The sequence below is a fragment of the Urocampus carinirostris genome, chromosome 9, assembly GCF_059441175.1.
Source record: "Urocampus carinirostris isolate Australia breed hairy pipefish chromosome 9, RoL_Ucar_1.0, whole genome shotgun sequence".
NCBI lineage: Eukaryota > Metazoa > Chordata > Actinopteri > Syngnathiformes > Syngnathidae > Urocampus > Urocampus carinirostris.
This window is the reverse complement of record NC_142357.1, coordinates 24,000,785-24,024,473: the sequence shown is the minus strand read 5'-3', so window position 1 is coordinate 24,024,473 and position 23,689 is coordinate 24,000,785. Positions and strand designations below refer to the sequence as shown.

The 23,689-nt window shown below is 37.3% G+C and overlaps 1 protein-coding gene across 1 annotated transcript; it reads right to left on the bottom strand.

Annotated features, from left to right (window-relative positions):
• Positions 1-3,576: 3,576 nt before the first annotated feature.
• st3gal5 (ST3 beta-galactoside alpha-2,3-sialyltransferase 5) lies at positions 3,577-23,055 on the bottom strand. The gene is made up of 8 exons (XM_088343324.1): positions 22,923-23,055; positions 17,838-17,933; positions 14,365-14,479; positions 12,342-12,551; positions 12,076-12,212; positions 10,624-10,810; positions 10,170-10,328; positions 3,577-7,051 (listed from the first exon to the last, which is right to left on the bottom strand). Exons 1-8 carry the CDS (start codon positions 22,928-22,930, stop codon positions 6,797-6,799), a joined length of 1,167 nt encoding a protein of 388 aa, XP_088199450.1. The 5' UTR covers positions 22,931-23,055; the 3' UTR covers positions 3,577-6,796.
• Positions 23,056-23,689: the final 634 nt, after the last annotated feature.

The following is a 23,689-nucleotide window of genomic DNA, read 5'->3' as shown; positions in this document are numbered from 1 at the left end:
AAAAGCAAAAGGGTGAACTTTCATCACAACAAAGTTGGATTTCAACCAAAATGATAAAGACACAAGTCATGTAATGCATATTGTACGGGTCGAGACCAGGTGAAAACATATGTTGGCCTGGAGAAAGATGGGTGCCACAAGGCTGTACTTGCCCAAGACACACCGCAGGAAATGGTGCCCCTTCCACTATAATGGTCAAGGGACCCAACCAACCAACCAACTATTTGATACTCAAATGTTTTCCCCAGTTAATTAGGATCTAGTATTAGTACTGCTACATGCTGCTGCCTGTCAATATCGAGATTCGGCTTATTTCTGAAAAGCGAGATGACACTTGACACTAAAAAACAATGACGACCAGATGATGAAGATGCTGTATCTGAGTCAGATCAAAAGACTTCTGCTACTGGCCATTATGGAAACCAGTACAATGTTTCATGCAGGGGAGGAACAAAAGAAAAGAGAAAAGAAAAGAGTAAGGTTGTAATTGTATCGTTAATCCACTGGAAGATACTTGTGTTTTTGTTTTTTTCAGGGGAAAAAACAAAATAAAATATTGTAAAACTTGAAATACAGATGAAAAATACAGAAAATTCCTAGATTACATCAAAATTATTAACCTAAACGAATGACTAGTAATACCTCTTGAGCCACCGTGACCAAAAAAGAAAAATTAACACTGTAATTCAAAGGAGCAATATTTAGCACCTCTTAACTGAAAAAAACCTTAATTGCAAAAATCAATATAGATTTGATAAGTGTTTGATAATGATACGTGAACATAAATTACCTTTAACATAAATATAAGATTAGGCCTACATAGAGGAAGCTGACAAAATTGTCTGCCATCTTGTATTTAACAGGTGCCTCAAAAAACATTTTCTTTTTTTCTGTTTTTTTTCCTACATTCATTTCCTTTTTCGATTTTATTGTATTCATCTTTTGTTCCTTTTTTTCATTTGTACCTTTTCACCTTCTGTATTATTTTTTTTAATCTGTACTTTATTCCGTCCATATTGCTTTTTTTTGCCTTTCTTTGTTTTTCTCTTTATTACATTTTTTCTTTTTTCTTTTTATTGATGTTCTTTTCTTCTCTCTTTTTCCTTTATTTCCTTCATTTTCTTGATTTTTAATTGTTTTCTGTGTTTTTACCTTCTTTCCTTTCTTTATTCTTCCCGTCAATTTTCTTCCCTTTGTATTTGTCCTTTGAATGGTAAATGGTCTGCATTTATATAACGTTTTCCAAGTCACTTCTTTTTTTTCTTTCCATTGTTATAGCTGTTCTTTTTTCCTCTCCTTTTTATTATGAAACGCAAGTCAATAAGATGAGAAGGCTAATGCTGCTTTTTGGTCGCTTTGATTCTCTATAGTTTTTAATCTTTGTTGTGATTTTTAGAACTCCTTTTTGGTTACACTTCACAAGAAAGTGACATTTAGTTTGGGATTTTTTATCAACATACTGGTGCTGGGAATTGATTTTTAAACATTTTCAACAGAAGGTGAAAAAAGTGTGCTGTGGCTCTAAAAAAGGTTGCGAAATGCTTGTCTATCCCAGGTGATTTTGAACAATCCTTGACTGCTTAGCCTTCAATTGTCAAATCCTCATCCATGACCATTTTAGTCTAAATTGACCTTAGCTTATTTTAGTTTTATCCCTGCATAACAAAATTTTAATGTGCATTTTCTTCTTTTTAAAAGCAACTTTCCAGGAATTGAAAAGTGCGCCTCAAGTCAGATTGCGGTGTTTGCGGTCGTTCAAAATGCTTCATTTGAACTCGTTTACTATCAGAGCACAGCACTCATTGCAGCCTTTGCACAACAATTCCCGTCAAAGGTCTTATCACAAGGAACATGATTGTACTTGTAAGCGCTCTCGTGGCGCAAGTCCGTACAAAAGTGGATTTGTAATCAACTGACTCCGTGTCGCTGCAAGCCATTTTTAAGGCCGATGCTATTACTGCTAATCAGACACTCTCAACCAGGGGAGCGGGGGCTATTTAGGGCTCAATAACCTTTTTCTTATGGCTGAATTCAAGCACTTTTTAAGAACCTTTGGTTCATGTTTCAAACTGCATTCGCTCAACTGTAAATATAAACCAGTTATTACATTCAATGCCCAACATGAAAATGTGTTCCCTATTGTTTGAGTCAAAAAAGGTGTTGGGTTTCGAAAAGATTCCACCCATGATTCTGAATGAAAGCATAATACTGAAAAACAAAGCTAGAAATTTGGAAGTGACATTCTTTTACAGATCTGGCCCGCATCAGAAAAGTAAGTCTGAATCCAGCCCCAGAGACAAACTGAGTTTGACTGCGCAATCGCCATTATACGCAACATTACACCCATCTATTAACTTAAACAATGTGAGAATACATTTAAATATGTTTTATATAAAGGTTGTAAGCAGTGTTTCCCTCTAAGCTGCACGCGTGCGCAATTGCACACGGCTCGCACATTCTCAGCACACAAGAAAATCTAGCCAGCGCACAAAAATCAGGGCTCAAAATTACTAATTAAGAAGCGACTTAAGTCAAAGTTACAGTGCATGAAGGTAAAAATACACGGGTTCCCCTGACGTTGTGTCCTAGATGCGGTATTTTGAAGTCGAGTCGAAGGAGAACGAAGTTGAGTAAAGTTAGTAGAGTTTGTCGGGGAACCGGCTTCTTCGGCTCGGCTCACTAAAAGCAACCGGCTCTTTCGGGTCCTAAACGGCTCTTTGGGTTGTTTTTGCTTCTTTAATCCCAACATGACCAAATATTATGTAAAATTTTGCACAAAATGACTTAAAGGAAGGGGGAATAGAACAAAAAAAATACCAAAATGAAAAAGTAGTGAAAAGCTGAGAAAAAAAGAAAAAAGGAAGAGAAAAAAGGAAACATTTAGAAAAAAAGCCAGAAAAAAAGAAAAGAAATGTAGGAAAAAAGTAAACAGAGAACAAAAAGAAAAAAGTAACAGCTCGGAAAAAATAAAAACAATGAGATTTTTTTTAAAGGAACTTAAAAAAAGTAGAAAAAAAACACAGAAAAAAATAAGAAAAAGTTTGTGTTGCATTCAAATAATTTCCAATTATATCAAGTGAATCTTGTTGCCAACATTGTACTTCCACTAAAAATGTGATTAAGTACAGTTCTGTATCTTACAACCGACTAAATAAGCCCCCAAAAATGTTAATACTATGCGACAAAATGTATCAGGAAATAAAAAGAAATGGATATCTTGTGAAAGAATTGTAAGAACAAACGACGTAGGCCGTACAACCTTTGCAATAGCACATGAGTCAATTCATTCAAAAGAGAAAAATAAATATGCATTGCCGGAAACTCAGCAAAATGTAACTTGATGTCAAGTTTTGACAATCAATTAATTATTTTGCCACACTTGGGATTATGGTTGCTCACTGTTGTTTGAAGCGCTGCTTACCGACCTTGTGTGAACACTCAGACCCATGGAAAATTAGAGGGAACATTGGTTGTGAGTATAATACAACAAAGCTTTGTGAAAGTAATTCACAACAAATTTCACTCTTGGGAAAAATGCCATTTTCTTTCTACCTATACCCCACAAAAACAATCCCATTTCCCATGATATGTTTATTACAGTAAAAAGAACAGATAAAAGAAAACAGTGTGAGACTAATTAACACATTGTCAGTGCATTGAAGTGCATACATTTTAATTCAAACATCAGACAGCGCTCGTTTTCAGCCAATCAGAACGTGAGGCAGACGACAGCCCGTGGCTGCCGACTTAAATCGGCCATCTTTGTATCACAAACAATGCACATGTGATCCACACGTGTTTTGTATCAAAATGGTTCGACGACGTGTCTGGGGCATTTGTAATGTAGATCAGAGGAATCCAGAACAATTGGTAGGGGTGAGGTTCGTCCTCGTTCCTCAGCCAAAAACTCGATTGGAGGAATGTTTGAGATGGATAAAGGCATGCTGGCGCGCTCCCGATCAACTCCATGTGCAGAGGATTGATGAGCCCCGGAACAAAGTTATTTGTTCTACAGTAAGTGTTTTATTTTTATGAAGTCTACGCTGCAGTTGAGTCAATTGTCAGTGAGATAATATGGTACCATAGGCTTGTGGCCATCGAGATTTTCTGACTTTGTAGTCAGATATTGGCGTACGCAGTTTAATGTGTATAAATAATAATGTCGAATTTGTATAAAATGAATGGATAACTTTATTGTATGTGTTTTGCAGTAATTAGATAAATATCCACTGTAACCAAGGCGGTCACTTTACTGTCATGAAGTTTGTAAGACACTGCAACGGCTTTACTTGCTTTACTACTTTGAGTACATCACCTGGCTCTCATTAGCATATGAAAAAATTAAATACAAGCGAAGGTGGCTTTTCGTCATTAAAGAAAAAAATAGTAAATATAAGATCAATAGGATATGCAATCCGTGATCCAGTGTATCAAATTCAAGACACTCTTGATGTAATTCTCGTATGTTCCTCGCCAGAGACCTTGAACAGATGGAAATAACACCAGTCGTTTCATAAATTTAGAATACTGGATAACTCAATGTATATCCCCTATATACCATTATCTCTCACAAATCTGAATTTATTTCTATGTGTAGTTGGTGTTGGGCTTCTAAATTCCTCATAGATCGCAAACATTTACCATCCAACCTTTTAAGGTTAGCGTTTTGGGACACCTTTTGCTATGAATAGAACTGTATATAACAATTGAAACCCTTTTCTACCGACTTTTGAGATAAGTTAGCATCATCCGGAAGAACTTATACAGCTATGCTATAAGGAATATCGACAAATATCGCTTGTGATAATTAGATACCGTAACTATGGTGCATGTGCCTCAGCGCTCGCTGTCGGATGTATGAATTCATATTATTGCACTATACCAAAATCTTAGGTCTGAACAGTGCAGTTCTATTATCAGACAAATGTGGTAGCTTTTGAGTTTATGAAGTGTAAAACGTAAACCAGCAGTCTCCCTGACAAAGCCCAGACAATTATAAATTAGATGTTTTTGTCAAAATACCTATCAAACACCATATCAACATATTTGCAAATTGTGGTCAAACACAAAAAACAACATGTAAAGAAGTGGCACAACGATTGTATTAGTGCACAAGGAACAGAGACAGTTTTTACATAGTTTCCCTAAGCCTTTCTTATTGAAATCTAACCTTTTAAATAGCTATACATTAACATATTCAAATAATCCAGTGCATTGGCAACAGAAATAACGGATTCTGACCAAGCATATTTATAAAAAAAAAAAAGAAAAAAAAAAGAAAACAAGAGTTTGTGTCTAGTACACATTGCTACGCACTTTGTGTTAACGTTGGGTTTGTGAACCCCTTTGTGACCATTTTGTCATTAAAAAGACAGTGTGTATGAGTTGACAACCAGATGCAAAACTGAAAACGAGTGCTAAAGAGCATAAGGAATAATACAAACTATGGGGACTCAAAGTGACCAAACCCCACTATTTTTGTTTCAATTTTTTGCTAAACCTTTGATAAGTTTTTGGGTTTTACGGGTACCCACAGCAATAAAATGGCCGATTATGATGTTGGCTCCCTCAAGGTGAGTCTCACATTTGCTAATTTTATCTACCTACAAATATTTCAAATTATGATAGTTCATGTATTATTCTTATATCAATTTTTAATTAAAAAAGGTAACCAATAGGAGGCAATAAATCATACACACTGTCCCTTTAAAAGCAATGCAAAAAAATGTGATCAACTTGACTAGCATGGATCAGTTTGATTACCTGATTACTTGTTGTATTAAAGGACTATCAAACTTTATTATAAATACCAGTGCACAGACAAATACTGAGTTCTTTTGAGTAAAATTGCATTAAAATATTTTGTAGTGCAGTCCTTAGATAGGATTGTAGGCAGCCAGAATGGTAGGAAGAATGTGTTCGGAGTACATGCAATAAAACACTTAAAATAAAAAATATGAATATTAACGTTGGTCAAATGGTTGCAGTTGCTGTAAACTAAGTAACGGAAAGAGACAGACGACTTTTGTCCTGTGCATTTTAAAAAGTGATACATAACAGTTAGATTTTTTTAAATGATTTATGTCGTAAGAGCTTTCTGAAGCACGAGGAATTGAATTCTCTCATCTGAAGGCTTCTCTCCATGGTCACCTTGCAAAATCAAAATCCATTTATGTCTTCTCTCCTTCTTTTGAGTGTCTACTAAAGTTTAAAGTTAACACATTGACAAAAATATATGAATGAAGATAGTAGATCCACTTGACGATCGATAACTTTTTAAATTATATTACTTGACTGGATTAGTAACAAGCAACTGTATGAGGTTCTATCAATGTTATAAAATAATCTGTTATTAATTCTTAACTTAACTATTTGTTACTTTTATTTTAGACATCAAAAATATATTTGAGGTTATTGGAGTGTTTCAATCAAAATGATTTGAGGGGCGTAGGGGTGGAAATACGGTCCAGCCTCACAACGTCGCTTCCAGCATCCCACCAGCTAAGGAAAGATCAGGCCTAAATAAAAATCCAACCTGACCCGGGCCAGCGGGCATTAATGCCCGACCCGGGCTGGGCCCGACCAATCAACTTCATTTGAAGGGCCGAGCCCTTAGAAAACCTGAATTTTTACATTTTATTTGCCTGCCTTCTGTCTCACTGGATTTTTTTTTTTAATTATCCACCCGTCATTTTTAATTGTTTCTTTTTCTTTGCGTTTGGGTCGGGCTCAGGCTTAGGACCTTAACTCTACCAGCGGGTAAATACCAGACAAAAGTGTATACATTTAGAGGTAATCAGGGGCAGAAAGAGCAGTGAATACCCCCAGTGAGGTCCGTGATGGTCCCGTCTTTAACAAGACTTTTAAGGACTTTGGTCTCCTCGTCAACGTTGTGCATCTTCTGCCAGAGCATGTAACTCATAGGCAGCTGGTCATAGTAATGCATGGGAATTTGTTCCTGGGACAGGTTGTAGCCAAAACCTGCAAGGCTCACCTCGTCACACAGCAAACTTGCTAGATTCAGTGCAGAGACGCCCAGGGTGGGTACATTCTATACAAGAAAAGAGAAAACAATGTACAGGTTATCAACTCATTCATTGCTAACAATAAAAGAAAAAAAAATCAAAGTTTGCCAAATATAAGCATCAGTGGGGCCCAATTTATTAAAACTGTTTCATGAAAGCCGATTTAGGCAGTTTGTTATGAGATTGGTGGTACGCTAAGGTTGACTAATGGCACCATTCAAATACAATTTGTTACTTGGGTTAAACCACTTAGATCAGAGGTGTCAGATATACGGCCCGTGGGCCAGATCAGGCCTTCCGACAGATTTAATCCATCTTGCGAGACAATGCTAAGAGAAGCATAATAAAAAAAAATGAGCCACATCACATCAAGCAATGACCTGCCATTTGAAATATCTCTATTGGGTGTCACCAAAGCCAGGCACCACTCCCAAAGCAAACCATCAACTGTAGCTTCATTTGCTGACTAACATTTATCAACCAGAAAACATTTGAGAAAAAAAACATTCCGGTGTTTTTTTTTTACTTATAGAAATTGCACGGAATTTGGAACTTTTTTTACCTGTGGCTGTCATTATTGCAACCTCCTTACGTTGCACGTGCAAGTACATGCATTTCCTAGACATGCTTGATTAACTCTTCTTTTTCCATCTTTCTTGGTGTTTGGTTTGGCATTTGGGCTGTGCTTACAACACACCTCTTCTTACTTTCACCATTTTCAATTTAAATTGACAAATACAAGAAAACAAACCCAACAGGGCTGACAAGCATGAAGTCACTGACGTGACAGTGTTTTTTCCTACAACGAGGCTCCTAAACTAAAATGATCTCGACCAGGGGTCTCCATTGTGGTGTCCCCTAAGGACCGTTCGGAAAATAGCCCACCAATGCTGGGTCTCATTGTGCTTTTCTAATAAAAGTATTTCTTATTCATTTACTGAGTCTATTTAACCATATTTTAATAATTAACCTGGTAACAACATAGTAATGACATAGTAATAAGATGATAAGTAGCCTAGATGGTAAGGCGCCCGCTTTGAGACTGGGAGGTCGGTGGTTCGCGCCCCGGCCGAGTCATTCCTAAGACTTAAAAAGTGGTCGGCGGCGCCCTCTGTTGGCTGCGGCTGCATCGGCTCGCTACAACGGGTCAGGTGCAATCGACCTTTCGTTCTGTGTACATTGTTACACAGAATGACAATACAAGGAAATTATTATTATTATTATTATAAATTGTTATTTTAGAAATTCATACAAATAATTTACAAGTCATGGGCTTCATGGAAAAAACTATATTCACGTATTGCTAATTATTTTAAAGAAATGAGAATCATCTTTATGGATTATTTTACAGGAAATACAACAAACTAAATTCCAATGTTTTGGGTTTATAAAGCGCATGAGCAAAAAATGTGAATTTTTCTTTAGCTAGCTATCTGTCTACCTTTTAGGCTTTCTAGCTAGCTATTTTCCTACTTTTTTAGCAAACTGACTTTTTTTGATAGTTAACAAGCTAAAATTTGGCCTCCTTTCTAGCTTGCTATCTCGTTTTTTTATAGCTTTCTACCTGCCCATTTATTTGGCTTTTCACTCTTTTAGCTAGCTATCTTTAAGTTTTGTTTTTTTTACCAGTTTACCTTTCTAGCTAACTACCAAGTTACTTTTTTTAGCTACTTAGCAAGTCAAAAAGCTCAGTTGTTATTTCAGAAATTCAAATCACACAGGGTGCCTTTTGCGATCATTAGTAACAAAAAGTAGCCGAACGCCCTGAAAAAGGTTGGAGACCCCTGATTTGGACAAAACCTCACAGTTTAGCTCCATGCTAACGAGACAGTTTAGTTTTAATTTGAAAAAAAAGAACACATAAATAGAAACACTGAATTCTGAAAGGTATGAGGAGAGATGCTGTAGGCTAAGGTATTTTATTTTAAAAGTAAATAAGAAATGTACTTTCTGTAAGTTGACACACCTGTTTTAGCACTTTGGGGCATATAGCCTCCATACTCCCTCCAAATATACTTTGGAAATGTCAAATCGAGGGTTGTTAAACAGTTACTATTTATTTTTTGTTTCATTTTGACTAATTCAGGGATAATAGAAACCAATTTGACGTTAGCTTAAATTTGGAAAGTAAAGGCTCAACAAATGGTCATGGGGTACGAGTGCAGGATGTAGTATCCTTACCATATCAGCTATCTCTATGCATACCAGACTTGTATGTGCTCCACTTTGAAGTTTTGGAGTAACAAAAAAATCTTACACCATTAGCAGGAAATTGTTATTAAAACAAATATTTAATATTTCACGATTTTATTGATTATTTTTTAGTATTTCTATCATTTTTTTTTTTTTTTTTTTTAAATAAAAGTACTTCTCAGCAAAATTATTTACTTATTCTTTCAAGCGGGAAAAAATATGGTATAAAAACAACAAAATAATACAGTGATAGCTCGGTACTCTGACGACTCTATATTTAAAAAAAAAATTGTTTGACCCCAAAAATGTCAGAGAAAATTAAATGGTCGAGTGACTCTTGCCCTGTCGGGTAAGTGTCATTTTGTCAGCCATTGCCAAAAAAGTGAACAGGGCAAGGAATAGGGAAACCAGTGAGAACAACAGATGATTTGGAGAAGAAAATTACGAAATACAAGATTGGTGTGTGAGTGTCTGCCATCAAACCACTGCTCAAATGTACAGTTAATAGTTAAAATTGTTTTATGTATTTATTTTCTTTTTAGGGAAAAGCGCTACGAGGCTGTACTCGCCCAAGACACACAACAGGAAATGGTGCCCCTAAGACCCTAATGATTAAAAGATGTAGTACACATCGAAATAATTTATTGTTCAGCTACATATTTTATTCATATTTTGGGTATTTTGGAATGCGTAGGAACGTATATAAGTAATACCGTTAAGCTGTAAGGGGAAAAATGTTTTGGTAGTTGAACGGTTCAGGTGGCGAAAACTGATCGTGGACGGATTATGGTAGAGTACCAAAGTATAAATGAGCAAACCTTCCCGATAGTAGGGAGGGGATTTTATTTTTTTCAGTAAAGACCGAATTACATACTCCGTTTATATTTTGTATAAACCACTGCAAATAGCCTACTCTCTCACTCAAATAGGTGTTCTGCAAAGGTGTCTTACCTGGTCCCAACCCCACAAACGCGTCGTAGGTGGGGAGAATTGCAGTAAATCCAACGCAGTCTCTTTGATGACAAGCGGATTTAAGAGTCTGAAGCGGTTACGTTCGAGTGGAATTTCCTCTGGAACGTTCTGCCAGAAGAATAGCCAGTCCCAAAGAGGCTGCAAGTCCAAAGCACGCTTGGATCATTATTACTTAATAATTAAGACAACAAAAACATTTTCTTTTCAAAAAAAGTCATTAATGGTAAGAACATAATCACCCCAAGGGTCAACAGTGTACTTCACCATTGACCCTGGAGAAGCCACGGGTTATGATTTTCCAAAGAAGAAATGGGTTCTCCAGGGTTATATTAACTCAATTCAATTCAGTTCACTTAAACATTTTGATGACTCTTATTTTACATAATAACTGTGACATTAACACAAAGAAAGTCATACGACTGCTAGTCCTCACCACAGCGAGCTTGTTAATCATAGCAGAAATCCAGCTGACATCCACCCCTTTGTATATCGCAGCTACAAACAGAACGTCTGGGTCTGTGTCAAACCATTGGGTGGGAGTTCCTTCTGGATAACTCATCCTGATGCTGGTTCGATTCCCAACGTCAGCACTGTACTTTCCCAGAGGGCCGCTGTTTAACCTGGGGAGGAGGAAAAGTCTTGCGTTAGCTACAGATCACTTCACTAGCATAATTTAATTTAGGAAGCACCAACATTAAAATAGTGTCTGAAATAATGTCTACCCGGACGCCCGGGGCGTGCATCATTTACGTCGGGTGTACAACTTTTCAAAACGTCTCCGCCCGGGTGGCCGACAACTTTTTCAAGAAAAAGAAAAACTGAAAGTTTTTTTTTTTCAAATCAAACGTTTGCTTTATTCCGATTTCGAAATCTTTTTTCGATTTGGAAATTTCGGAATTTCAGTTCATTTGGCAATTTGCATACTCAGCAGCCAATCGGAAGCCTGAATCGAATAACTTCCTGCTTCCAGACTTTCCCGAGCATTATAACGTAATGCATTTGCATATCGTTTTCCAAAGTAGGCGCACAGAGAACACAAGAAAGACGGATAAGTGGTTAGGTATCAAGCCAAAACCTCAGCCCCAGAAGAAAGATTCAAAAGAAGCTAACAAAATTTATGACGCTACAAAACGTAAACGTACGTTAAAAGCATCGTGGAAAGAATTCACGTGGCTTGTAGCAGACGACGCAACGCAAACATTGCATGAATGAAGATGAGTGAATACAGGTACATACAGATGGCAGATGGAAAACAGCGATGTCATAAACACGCAGTGAATGTTATAAGTACATTTATAATAACTTCATTTTAAAGAGTTGTTGTTATATATTCTGATTATCAATCCTTAATACTTCGCAACAATGTTTTTTTTTGTGATTAGTCATGTTATTATGTTTCAAGTTGTGAAAAATGGGGCAGGAAACTCTATGGCAGGCAACTTTTCAGAGTTGTCTGCCCTGGTGTCCGGTAACTTGTTGTGATGAATTTCAGACAATGCAATAAAACTACAAGAAAAATGAGCAAAAATGACAGCGAAAAAACCTTACGTAAATTGACCAAAAACAACCGTTAAACTGAAAAAAAACAAAGAACAAACATACCACTAAGAAAAACGCCTGAAAAATTACTCTGAAAAAGACACAAAAACAACACAAAAGACACAAAAACACTCATCCTCTTAATCAAGATGCCCTCTTTGACCTATCTCCAAGAAAAATTTGTTATCAATATTGGTCTGGATAAGCAGGATGTTATCTATACTGGTAGGGGGGAAGAGTTATCATTCAAACCTCATTTAAAATTCCCCAAAAATGATCATTTTGTAAATCTGTGTCATAAATCAAATACAATCCACATGTTAACCATAAAAAGAAAAGTGCTAACCTTATAATGATGTCGAAACGATCAATGGAAGGTCCCAGCTCCAAGCCTTTCAAAATGCCTCCGTTTCCAATGACAACACAGCGCTGACATGTATTTGGGCTCTTGTTAAACAGGGGTGCATCGTTTGCCTCAGGTAGCTTTTTTTTTTTTCAAAGAAACGAAAAGAGCACTAGGTTGAAAAATCCATAACAATTTTAATCCATCACTAAACAAGGATCAGTGGTGAAAACAGTACCAGTAAGCGATAATTTATCAAAACAGATTACCTGCTGAAGCAGATCGGGTATGGTTCCCCTCAGACCTCTGAATCCAAACGGGGGCGGATACTTAAAGAGGTTGCTTGAAAGCGGCATGTCCTTCCACAGGAAGGGCTCGGTCACATGAGTGGAACCGGTGAATTTAGACAAAAGCCTACGCCGGGTATTTCCATGCTGACATTCACGCCCCAGAATCTTCTCGACATGTTGGTGCACCAGCTGTGGCAAAGGTATTACGGTAACTTCCATCAATACTGATCAAATGGTTTAACACCATGTTTTTGTTTTTCACATCGGGCATGTTATTGAACAACTAAAACAAGTATGTGAAACATAGGATGGATTCGACCCGGATGATTTTACCTAGTCCCCCATAAGTTTTGGAGTATGTCAAAAAAGAAGCGTGTTCTAGGTGACTTCTATCAAAAGTTATGAGTTTTCAAACTAACGCAAAACAAATGTTCTCTCCAGATACTAGAGGACAGTGATGAGTTTGTAAGCGTGATGAGTTGGTTCAGTTGTAAAGCTCCATTCCCTCAAATGTTAAAATAAACTAGTTAATAATAAATTAAACATAAAAATCTTGGGCAGCACGGCGGCGCAGTGGTTACCGCATGTGCGGCACAGTTCATGTCTTGGGAACCTCCTGCGTGGGTTCAAATCCAGCTCCAGACTTCCTGTGCGGAGTTTGTATGTTCTCCCCGTGCTTGCGTGGGTTTCCTCCGGGCACTCCGGTTTCCTCCCACATTCCAAAAACATGCATTTCAGGTGAATTGGCCGGTCCAAATTGTCCCTAGGTATGAATGAGCGAGTGAGTTGTCTGTCCCCGTGTGCCCTGCGATTGGCTGGCAACCAGTTCAGGGTGTCCCCTGCCCACTGTCCGATGATTGCTGGGATGGGCTCCAGCACCCCCGCGACCCTACTGAGGATAAGCGGTGTAGCAAATGAGATGAGATCTTATTACTCATTGTTTCCGAATAAATGTGTTATGTTTAGAAAATATCCCTCATCCTCCATTATTATTACACGTAGGATAGGCTATTAAAGTTTGCTCAACAATAAAGCATAATACTCAAAAACATTTTCACTATGTTAAGTTTTCAATGGAAAATGGGTTAAACACTTTTCTAGAGGATTTAACCTCATTAGTAGCTTTAACCCCCTAGTATCGGTGTGTTTGACATAACTTCCATATTAGGAGTATTTGGTGTAAAGGGAGAGTATCTATTATTTAGCGCTTCTTAGTAAGATAAAAAAAATAATTGATACAAAAAATAAAAATAAATATTGATCAACGTAGTATATAAACTGTCCTTTTGCATTTATTTGACAAACCAAAAGCCTCTCTGAGAGGGAGCTGAAAAAAATGTCCACAATATTGCTGCTATGAGTACCCAAAAACCTTGCAAAAACTGAGGAAAAAAGAAAAAAATAATTGTGAAGTTTGGTCACTTTGAGTCCCCGTTGACTGTATTCTGCCTTGTGCGTTTTAGCACTCGTTTTCGGTTGCACGACACAATAGAGCAGGGGTGGCGAACACGTGGCTCTCGAGCCGCATGTGTCTCTTGGCCAATAAGAATGCAGCTCTTTGCCTCATCATATTTTCTATATACTGTGGCTCTTTGCCTTGTTTCATGTTTAGGTTTTTTTTGTGTGTATTGAGGGTGGACACTTTCCTTGAAATCAGCACTAAAACAATACTTGTATTGCAAGGAGAAGAATGTGTTATGAGAAATAATGTTTTTAATTGTGTGTGTGTGTGTCGGTGTCATGGCAGGTCAGTGCATGGTGTGGCTCTTTGACTCTCACAGTTAAAAATTTAGTCTCTTTGTGTCAAACTTGTTCGCCACCCCTGCAATAGAGTGTCAGATAATACACACTCTCCCTCTAAGAGCAGTTACTAGTATTGCCTATCCCAGGTAGTATAGAACATCCAAACGTGGATAAAATTGCCTTTGCCTTTTTTTACCATTACTGTAAGAAATAACATTAAATCCCAAACATACTTGGTAGAGGGGAGAATGATGCTTACCTTCTTATATTCGGGGTCGACATGCCAATCGAGCTTGGGTGTGACTTTCCCAGATCGTGATGTAACAATCACCAGGCATAGGACACAGAAAACAGCCGCTAAAAGAAGGGCACGTCTATAAAGAAACCAAAAATCAGAAAAGTTTAATTTACACAATTGTATTTGTGCCAAGCTCGAGTTTTGGGTGATTTTACATTACAATTCAAAAAGTTTGTGGTCGGTTAGAAATGTCATTTTTTTCAAGAAAAGCATGTTATGAAGATAAAATTAAACTAATATGAAACACATCCCATACATTGGTAACATAAATGACAATTTTCACTGCAAAGCTGTTTTTTTTGCAATATCTACATAGGTGTAAAGCGGCCTGTTTACAGCAACCAGCACTCTATGTTCTAATAGTACATAGTGTTGGCTAATTGTGTTAGAAGGTTATTTAATGGATGATCAAAAAAAAAAAAAAAAAAAAAAAACTACTAAATCTTTTTAGTCCAATAAGCAGGTTGGCGCCTTGCATGGCTGCACGGCCGCTATTTGTGTGTGAGTGTGTGTGAATGGGTAAGTGTAAGCACATTGTAAAGCGCTTTGGAAAGTCTTCATTGACTTGAAAAGCGCTATATAAATGCAGACCATGTACCATTTTAGTCAAAGAAAACATAAATCTTGCGTTTTCACATTTTTTAGATTTTCAAAAATTGAATTTAAGGTCTTGTTTTTAGAATAATAACAAGTCAACTTTCCTGTGTTCTAAGAATTAAAGGCTATTCCATGCAAGACATTGCAAAGAAACTGAAGATGTCCTTCAACGGTGTGTACTACTCCCTTCAGAGATCAGCACAAATACGCTTTAACCAGAGTACAAAGAAAAGAGGCAAGATGACAAGTACATTAGAGTCTCTAGTTTGAGAAATAGACCCCTAGCAGATCCTTTTCGAGCAGCTTGATTAAAAAGTACCCGCAAAACAACAGTATCAACATCTATAGTAAAGAGTTGACTCCAAAATGCTGGCCTTCAAGGCAGATTGTCAAAGAAAGGGCCATATCCAAGACTGGCCAACAAAAGGAAAAGATTATATCGGCAAAACAACACAGACACTGGACAATTCATTGGATAAACAAGTGTGACTTTTTAATGGAAATCCCGAAATTGTCTGGGTGGCCCTAAACTTTTAAATGGTAGTGTACGAGTACTACAATATTATAAATGTAAATTATAAACATATAGGTCATAAATACAACAACTTCCAACTACTACCAAAAAATCCCCTTGACCGTACTTTTAATTCATCAGACTTCTTGAACCAAGTACATGAAATTGTCTCTGCTCCCATATGAGTATGCCACATGCTACTTAAATTAACCCCACTTAGATGCGTTGGGAGTTTTTTTTTCTTTGTTCAGTCGACACACCAGTGCTTTTCTAGTGCAGCCACCTGACAGCATTCCAACTAGGCAATAAGTCAGAATGACTAATTGAGAAGAAAAATAAGCAGGTCAAAGTTATTTTAAAAAACCCACAAGCTGCCAATTAGGCAACTAGTTGGGAAGTGCTAACATATCCGTGTCAAACTTAAGGCTTGCAGGCCCGATCTGGCCCGTTGGATGATTTAATCTGGCCTGCCATAAATTACTGAGTACCGTATTTTCCAGAATATAAATCACAGTTTTTTTTATAGTTTGGCCAGGGGTGAGACGTATCTGTGAAATTATTAATACATTCTATCATCGTTCAGTTCAACACTTTTATTAGTAGTACTGTACATTACTTTACATGTTATTTTCACACTAAACCACAAGAGGGCGGTCTAGGCCTGTGTTGATCATTTCAACTTTGCTGTGTTGGGGGGAACATTTTTTTATTTTAAGTGACACCATGGATGAAATTTTGATTAGACTTTGTGATTTTGAGTGAAGATGATAGTTTGAGGAAGTATGTTCTTCATGCAAGAGTTTTATTTATTCATATATATATTTATAATCTGCAGCGCTTTTCCTCAGTAGGGTCACGGGGGTGCTGGAGCGCATCCCAGCCATCTTCAGTCAGTGGGCTAGGGACACCCAGAACTGGTTGCCAGCCAGTTGCAGGGCACACAGGGACAGACAATTTGCTCGCTCATTCACACCTAGGGACAATTTGGACCGGACAATTAACCTGACATGCATGTTTTTGGAATGTGGGAGGAAACTGGAGTTCCCGGGGGAAACCCACGCAAGCACGGGGAGAACATGCAAACTCCACACAGGAGGTTCAATCTCATGACCTCAGAACTGTGCCACACAGGCGCTAACCACTGCTCCGCCGTGCTGCCTATTAATTTATATATATATATATATATATATATATATATATATATATATGTTGTGTTGTTACTGACGAGCAAGTCAAAAGATATCCACGTACGTGTAACGTTAGTTTTCTTTTTTTAATTGCCTTCCAAGATATCATGTATGTTTTTAGTGTTTGATTCAATCAAACTAATTTCCCCCCAAAATGCGACTTGAACTCAGAGTGCGACATATACATGTTTTTTCCTCATTAATTATCCTTTTTTTTGGCTGGTGTGACTTATACTTATAAAAATATTGTATGTCAAGAATAGAAGAGTTTCTAGGTCATTTCTATCAAAAGGTACAAGTTTTTGAATAAATGCAGAAAAAATACTCTCTCTGGCCACTAAAGAGCAGTGTTAAATTTGTATAGTGTGGTGAGAAGGTTCATGTGTAAAACTGCATGCAGTCAACTGTTTAAAAAAAACAGTTAACACATTCAATGCAAAAAATGGGGGGAAAAAATCCCCATTCTTTGTGAATAAGTACTGTGTTTAGAAAAGATCCCTCGTCATCCGTGATTATAAAATGTAGGATAGGCTACTAAAGGAGACTGAATAATAAAGCATAATACTGAATAACAAAGCCAAAAAAAAATAGAGTTGACATTTTTTACTGATCCGACCCGCATGAGAACAGAGTCTGGATTCAGCCCCAGAGCAAAACTGAGTTTGACATCCCTGCGCTAACACCTACATCATTTTTTCATCAAATTACTTTTTCTTTAAATTTCGATTTAATCAACAACAAGAGGGCAGACAATATCAATGCCTGCTACCATAGCAAATACCAATACGTTGATAATAATAATAATAATAATAATTTCCTTTGTATTGTCATTCTTTGTAACAATGTACACAGAATGAAATGTCGATACACCTGACCCGTTGTAGCGAGTCGGTGCAGCCGCAGCCAGAGGGCGCCGCCATTATACCAATTAGGTATGTCTCGGTCGAGGCGCGAACCAGCGACCTCCCAGTCTCAAAGCTGGCACACTACCATCTAGGCTACAGGCAACGTATCAGTACTCACCCTTCCCTAGTATGAAGTAATTTCTCATTAATTCAACAAAGACAATTTTAAATCATAGTTTCCTTTTGTAATTAAAACACACCCTTTTTTTTGCTGTGAGTTACAAAACTTACCTGTGTACTACCCAACGTTTTGGGAGCCTCATGTTCCCGTCATTCACATCATAATAGGAGCTGATCTGCTTTTTTTGAGAAAATGAAGTACTTGTCCTGCACACATTGGAGAAAAATGGTTAACAGTGCTGTAATACTTTGTCATATGCAGTAGTGGGCCGTCAGGGCCTGCAAGGCATTCTCTGCTGACCTAAAAAATATCTTAATAATGAGATGTTGATTATATTTTGTCCATGAATAATTCAAAAATTGTTTGTCAGATTGCTTTAATTGCTTTTCCCCTGGTCGTGCTGCATCCAGATGTGTGCTGTAATATAGAAGCATTTAACCAATTACATTTCAGCCATTACTTGTAACCAGGGTCAGAAATCTACCCGGAGGCCTTCACAATCAGTTCTGCAGGCCCTGAGGCATAAAATAAGTGACAATAAAGCTGTTGGTTTAGCCAATCATATTCAGAGTTGGCGAACCTGTGCCTTTCAGAAAGCGACAAAAATTCAGCGGTTTCACCAACTATGATTGGTTACGGGGCAGTAATGGAAGTATCACAACCAACAAAAACATGAAAAAAATCCCCATGTCCAATGCTTCTGTCAAACAAACTTTTTCAGACTTTTCCCTGAATAGCATTGCAATTTTATGAGGTTATTATTATTTTTCATATATGTCACGGATGTAGCTGCAGTAAATGTTTTATAGCCATTAAATTTTTTCCACAAGCAGGCCTTTTGACATTAAAAAAGCGGTAGATGTTATCATACACTCTATTTTTACACACAAAACACAATCAGTCCCCAAAATATTATCTAAAAAAACAAACAAATAAATAAAACCTGCTTGGTGAAAACAAGAAGTGGCAAACTTTGACAAAAATGTCAATCTAATGCGATCGTTGGAGCAATTTATTTACGCACAAAGATTTTGTCTTGCTTCGAGATAAAGAAACTGCAGACCAAAATATTACTCTCTGGTCAAGATTATTTGTTGTTTAAATTCGGAGAGAAAAATGTTGGGTTTTTTTTTCTTTTTTTTAAGGAATGAAAAGCAGGAGTCCAACCAATAAAAATGTACTGTTGGTAAATATGTTCGGGGTCGGGCTGGTCTGGCTATAATGCCCGCAGGTCGGGTCGGGCCGGACCCTTAAGCTGCTCTCTGCCCAGTCTGGGAGACATTACTGGCTGGCGATACCACAACAGGGTCAAAAACATAATAAACGACTCTTCTCAAACCGGGCTACCAACTCTTTGACCTCTTGCCACCCAAGTCTCTTTGTCGCCCGATCTCTTCTCAAATCGGCGCCATCTTGATTCTGTTTGAGAGCAAGCACATCTCATCTTGTGATTTAGAGCGATTTATTACCTTTTTGTCAATTATATAGAGTCTTAAAGTTAGCATTAAGAGAAATGAAATAAAAAGGCGCTTCACATCCCTTAAAACAAGTACTACCAGAAAAAAAGGGTTTCCTTAGGGCCATAACCACCTTAAACAAGCACAGAAGACTGAACATTTATATCTTGCTAGTCAAATTAAAAAAAACACGCATTTTTAGGGAAAAATGGGTATCCATGTCTTATTTATAGACTTATTTGGGAAATATTATTGCACCACTTTTCACTCCACTATTGTTCTGATGCATTATATTTCATTGCATTACAACTTAAGCCATTCCCAAGCACTACATTGTAAAATTTAGGCCAATAATCATGACACTATTTTTATCTTCTTTTCCTCTTTTAAGTCTTTAAGACGTGTTTATCCTGTATTGCCGTGTCCAATCTCGTTTAAAACAATGTTCAATACATCATGAATGACAATAAAGAAAATTTTCATTCACAGTAGTTCCAAGCGATGCTCATACCCATGGAAAGTTACAGGCAACATTGGTCATGAGTGGAACAATCCATTAATTGGGTTCCATGCAGATTATTTCCATTAAAATTGTCTTATTGATGTAAACTTCCTGCTCCATTTTAACAGGATGTCTTCTAGTGCGGTCTTTTAAACCAGTGTGCCAGGAAACACTAGTAAGACCTCATCAAGTGTGCCAAAAGAAATTGCCCAATTTTATCTGGCAAAAAAGCATTCCATTGTTCACTATTTTTTCTTCCAAAGACCAGCAGAGTACCTGGAACATTCACCCTTATCAGTAGGGGGCAAATTATCTTTTTTTATAGTAATTATCTGCTCGTGAAAAGTACAGGGAAACATATTAAATAACCTTTTTTGATTGATGAAGCTGGTTGAGATTGCGCTGCAAAAATTGAAAAATATTCCAATGTAAAACTCTTTCTGGATTGAATTACTACTTTCTTATGTTACAAAAAAAAAAACTGAAAAACATTAAAGCAGGGGTCAAAAACCTACGGCTCACGAGCCATATATGGCTCTTTCCATGAGTACATTTGGTTCGGAGATAAAATTGTGGACATCTCAACTAAAGCATTACAATTATGATAAGCGAGGAGTCAAATCTATTGCAGGTAAAGATTATATGGTTCGGTCGAGTATATAAAAGAGCACAAACCCACTACAGTTTATAGTCCAAGTGTTACACCAACAGACTCCGTTTTGGCTGTATGTCGTAAAGAACCATTCATATAGAACATCATTAAACAATTTTGTTTCAATGTTGAAATTCTGAATGATAAAACCTATAGAAAAAATGTAAACAGCAAGAAACACCAGCCAAGCACACCGAGCAATCTGATTGGGTGAGCGCTAGGGGTGTGCGGAGTTATGCTCACAGCGCACTTGTCTGTCCAGCGCCGTCTGCACCGAAGGTAAATACGCCAATACCCTTGTTTGCAGTATTTTGTGACATTTTTAAAAAACTCTGCTCGCACCTCGTTTTGAAACCATTATTTAAAGAAAAAAAATTACGGTCAAAATGAGGCTCAACAATCTTAAGAAATTCCTGGAGGGAGACAAATTTAAAGTGGTATACAGAAGCTTCCCTTCTTACCAACATTCGACTTATGTAAAACTGTAGATACGAACATTTTTTTCGGGATTTCAAAAAATATCCGGACCTTGCTGTAATTTTTATTTTATTTTCCTCTTTAATTTTGTATTGTGTGCAACTCTTTCAGAGTACAGTACAGTACTGTAGTGCTTCTTTCTGCCGCTACCGGCGTGTGGTGGCGCTGTGAGAGGTCGCCCAGCATCCACCCCGAAGACAAAAATACGGCTTCTACTTCCTAGTTCGTGCGTAAAGATACTATGTGTACTGTATCTCTAGCGGGTTAAGAACTTTGAAATTTTTATGGTTTAATATCTCATGCATCCATTCAATATGGTTGGTATAAAGTGTAAAGAGGCATGCCGTTTCTTTTAAAATACAAGATGAATAAGAAAGCTTGATGCGGTTGAGAAAATGGTAGGAACGCTTTTTTTCGGCTACTTTTTACCACGGAAGAGGACTGCTTGAATCTCATCTTCCAAAAGTAAGTTAAACCGAACTTTATTTATCTTTATAGAGCATATTATTTTAGGAAATGTTTATGTTATAGTAACAAACAATACAGGTTACTTATACAAGCCTTAAACATACTAATATGAAATGAAATGATCTGCGTTTATATAGCGCTTTTCAAGTCAATGACTTCCCAAAGCGCTTTACATTGTGCTTCACGTTTCCCAATAGCGGCCGTGATCTGTGCAGCCATGTAAGGCGCTAACCTGTTTATCGGGGGTATTGGGGTTTCAGTGTCTTACCCAAGGACACTTCGGCATGTAACACGGACAAGCCACCCGTACAAACCATAAACACACATAATATAGCACTGAACCAACTTACGAACAAATTCAACTTACTAACAATCCTCCGGGACCTATCTCGTTCGTATGTAGGGCAGCATCTGTATTTGTTGATATGGGACGCAGGCTCTGGCATTGTTCTTATTTCATAAAATTGATCAAATCATCTAATACCACACAGTGAAATAAAATGTGTTGAAAAATTAGACTTTGTTTGGAGAGCAGGTTTGGATTGAATGTGTCTAAAAATATATAGTAGGACACTCTCAAAAAAGGAAAAATGCTTTTATGGCTCTTTTGGGTCAAAAAGCCCATAGGGAGCGCCGAAGAGCCAGATGTGCTTGTTGCAGCAAACTCTAGAGGTCACATTTTACACAGTGCCGCTTTAAAGTTGAAATCATTTTTTTTCTCTCTTCAATTTGGCATGTACTGTAGAAAGAGAATTTATTTGGGTTCCCGTAAATTGGGTCATTTTGTCAATAACCGCGCCACCGAAGTAAAAAATATCAGTTGTTTTTACACCCTATATATGAGCAGGGTTGGGTAGGGTTACTTTAACTGGAGTACTTTTGGATTACTCCAATACCAAATATGCTAATAAAAGACAAAAGAAACTAAATATGAATAAAATGATGACGCACAACACGTGGTAAGCTTTCTCTCCTGGCTTTGATCTCCAGCAAAACTAACATAAAATGCGACAGAAACAAAATGGAAATAAATCCAAACAGCTTGCCAACATCATTTTTGCCGTTCCATGTATTCTGTTACTCCCCAACCCTGCACAAAATTTAGTAATTGTATTCATATTTAGTTCCTTTTGTCTTTTATTAGCATATTTGGTATTGGCGTAATCCAAAAGTAATTGAAAGTAATCCAGTTAAAGTAACCCTACCCAACCCTGCATATGAGGCAGCGTTTTAAAACACTTGGTCTTTTTAACATTTAAACACGAAATATCCAAACTACATGTGATGTAGGAGAATGGCTACTTTGTCTACGGCAAATATTGAGATGTGCTAATAATGCACACATGTTCAGGTAAAATGACAAATAATACACTTTTCAGTCAAGTCATGCTTCTTTGTACAGCCCTTAATCACAAAAAGTCTCAAAAGGGCTGCATAGGCTACGATACAGCATAGCCCGATCTGAAACCTTCAGGACAGCGAGGGAAAAACTCAAAAACCTCAGAATGAGGAAAATAAAGAAACATTGAAAACGGTTTAAGAGACGATTGCTTCCAAGTAACCTCCATTCTGTCCCATTTTCCCCTTGGGGTAATTAAGGAAACATTGACTTTAACGACCGATTTATGGATGGGGTTACCTTATCATGAATCCCACTACGGCATAGCGTGAGCTTTGATTCTTGATATTTCTTTTAAAGTTGCTTTGAACCTTGGGAGTCTCTTTGATCCACCAACTGTCACATCTCCACTCGTCTTCGGCGATACCAGCGTTCCTACAACCGGAAGTGGAGAAAAGCACGCAAAACCTCGCGGGATTATAACGAGATTTTATTTTACCGGACGCATTGCACGTTTTTGATATTTTTTTTTAATAATTATTCAAAAATCAAATTAAGTCACCACATTTCTGAGGGAAACTCACTTTCTACATAAGTTCTGAAGAAAATTGAACATTTTCATTTATATGAATGAAGCGAGTTGATTTTTTAAGGGTCAGGAAGATGTCGTGCCAGCGCTTCGAAGTGTTTAAAAATCGTTCTTCAAAAAAAGAACAATATGTAATTGAATAACAGGGTTGGGTAGGGTTACTTTAACTGGATTACTTTCAATTACTTTTGGATTACTCCAATACCAAATATGCTAATAAAAGACAAAAAAAACTAAATATGAATAAAATTATGACCCGCAACACGTGGTAAGCTTTCTCTCCTGGCTTTGATCTGTTTGATCTCCGGCAAAACTAACATAAAATGCGACCGAAACGAAATGAAAATAAATCCAAACAGCTTGCAAATATCATTTTTGTCGTTCCATGTATTCCGTTACCCCCCGAGCCTGCACAAAATTTAGTAATTTTATTCATATTTAGTTTCTTTTGTCTTTTATTAGCATATTTGGTATTGGA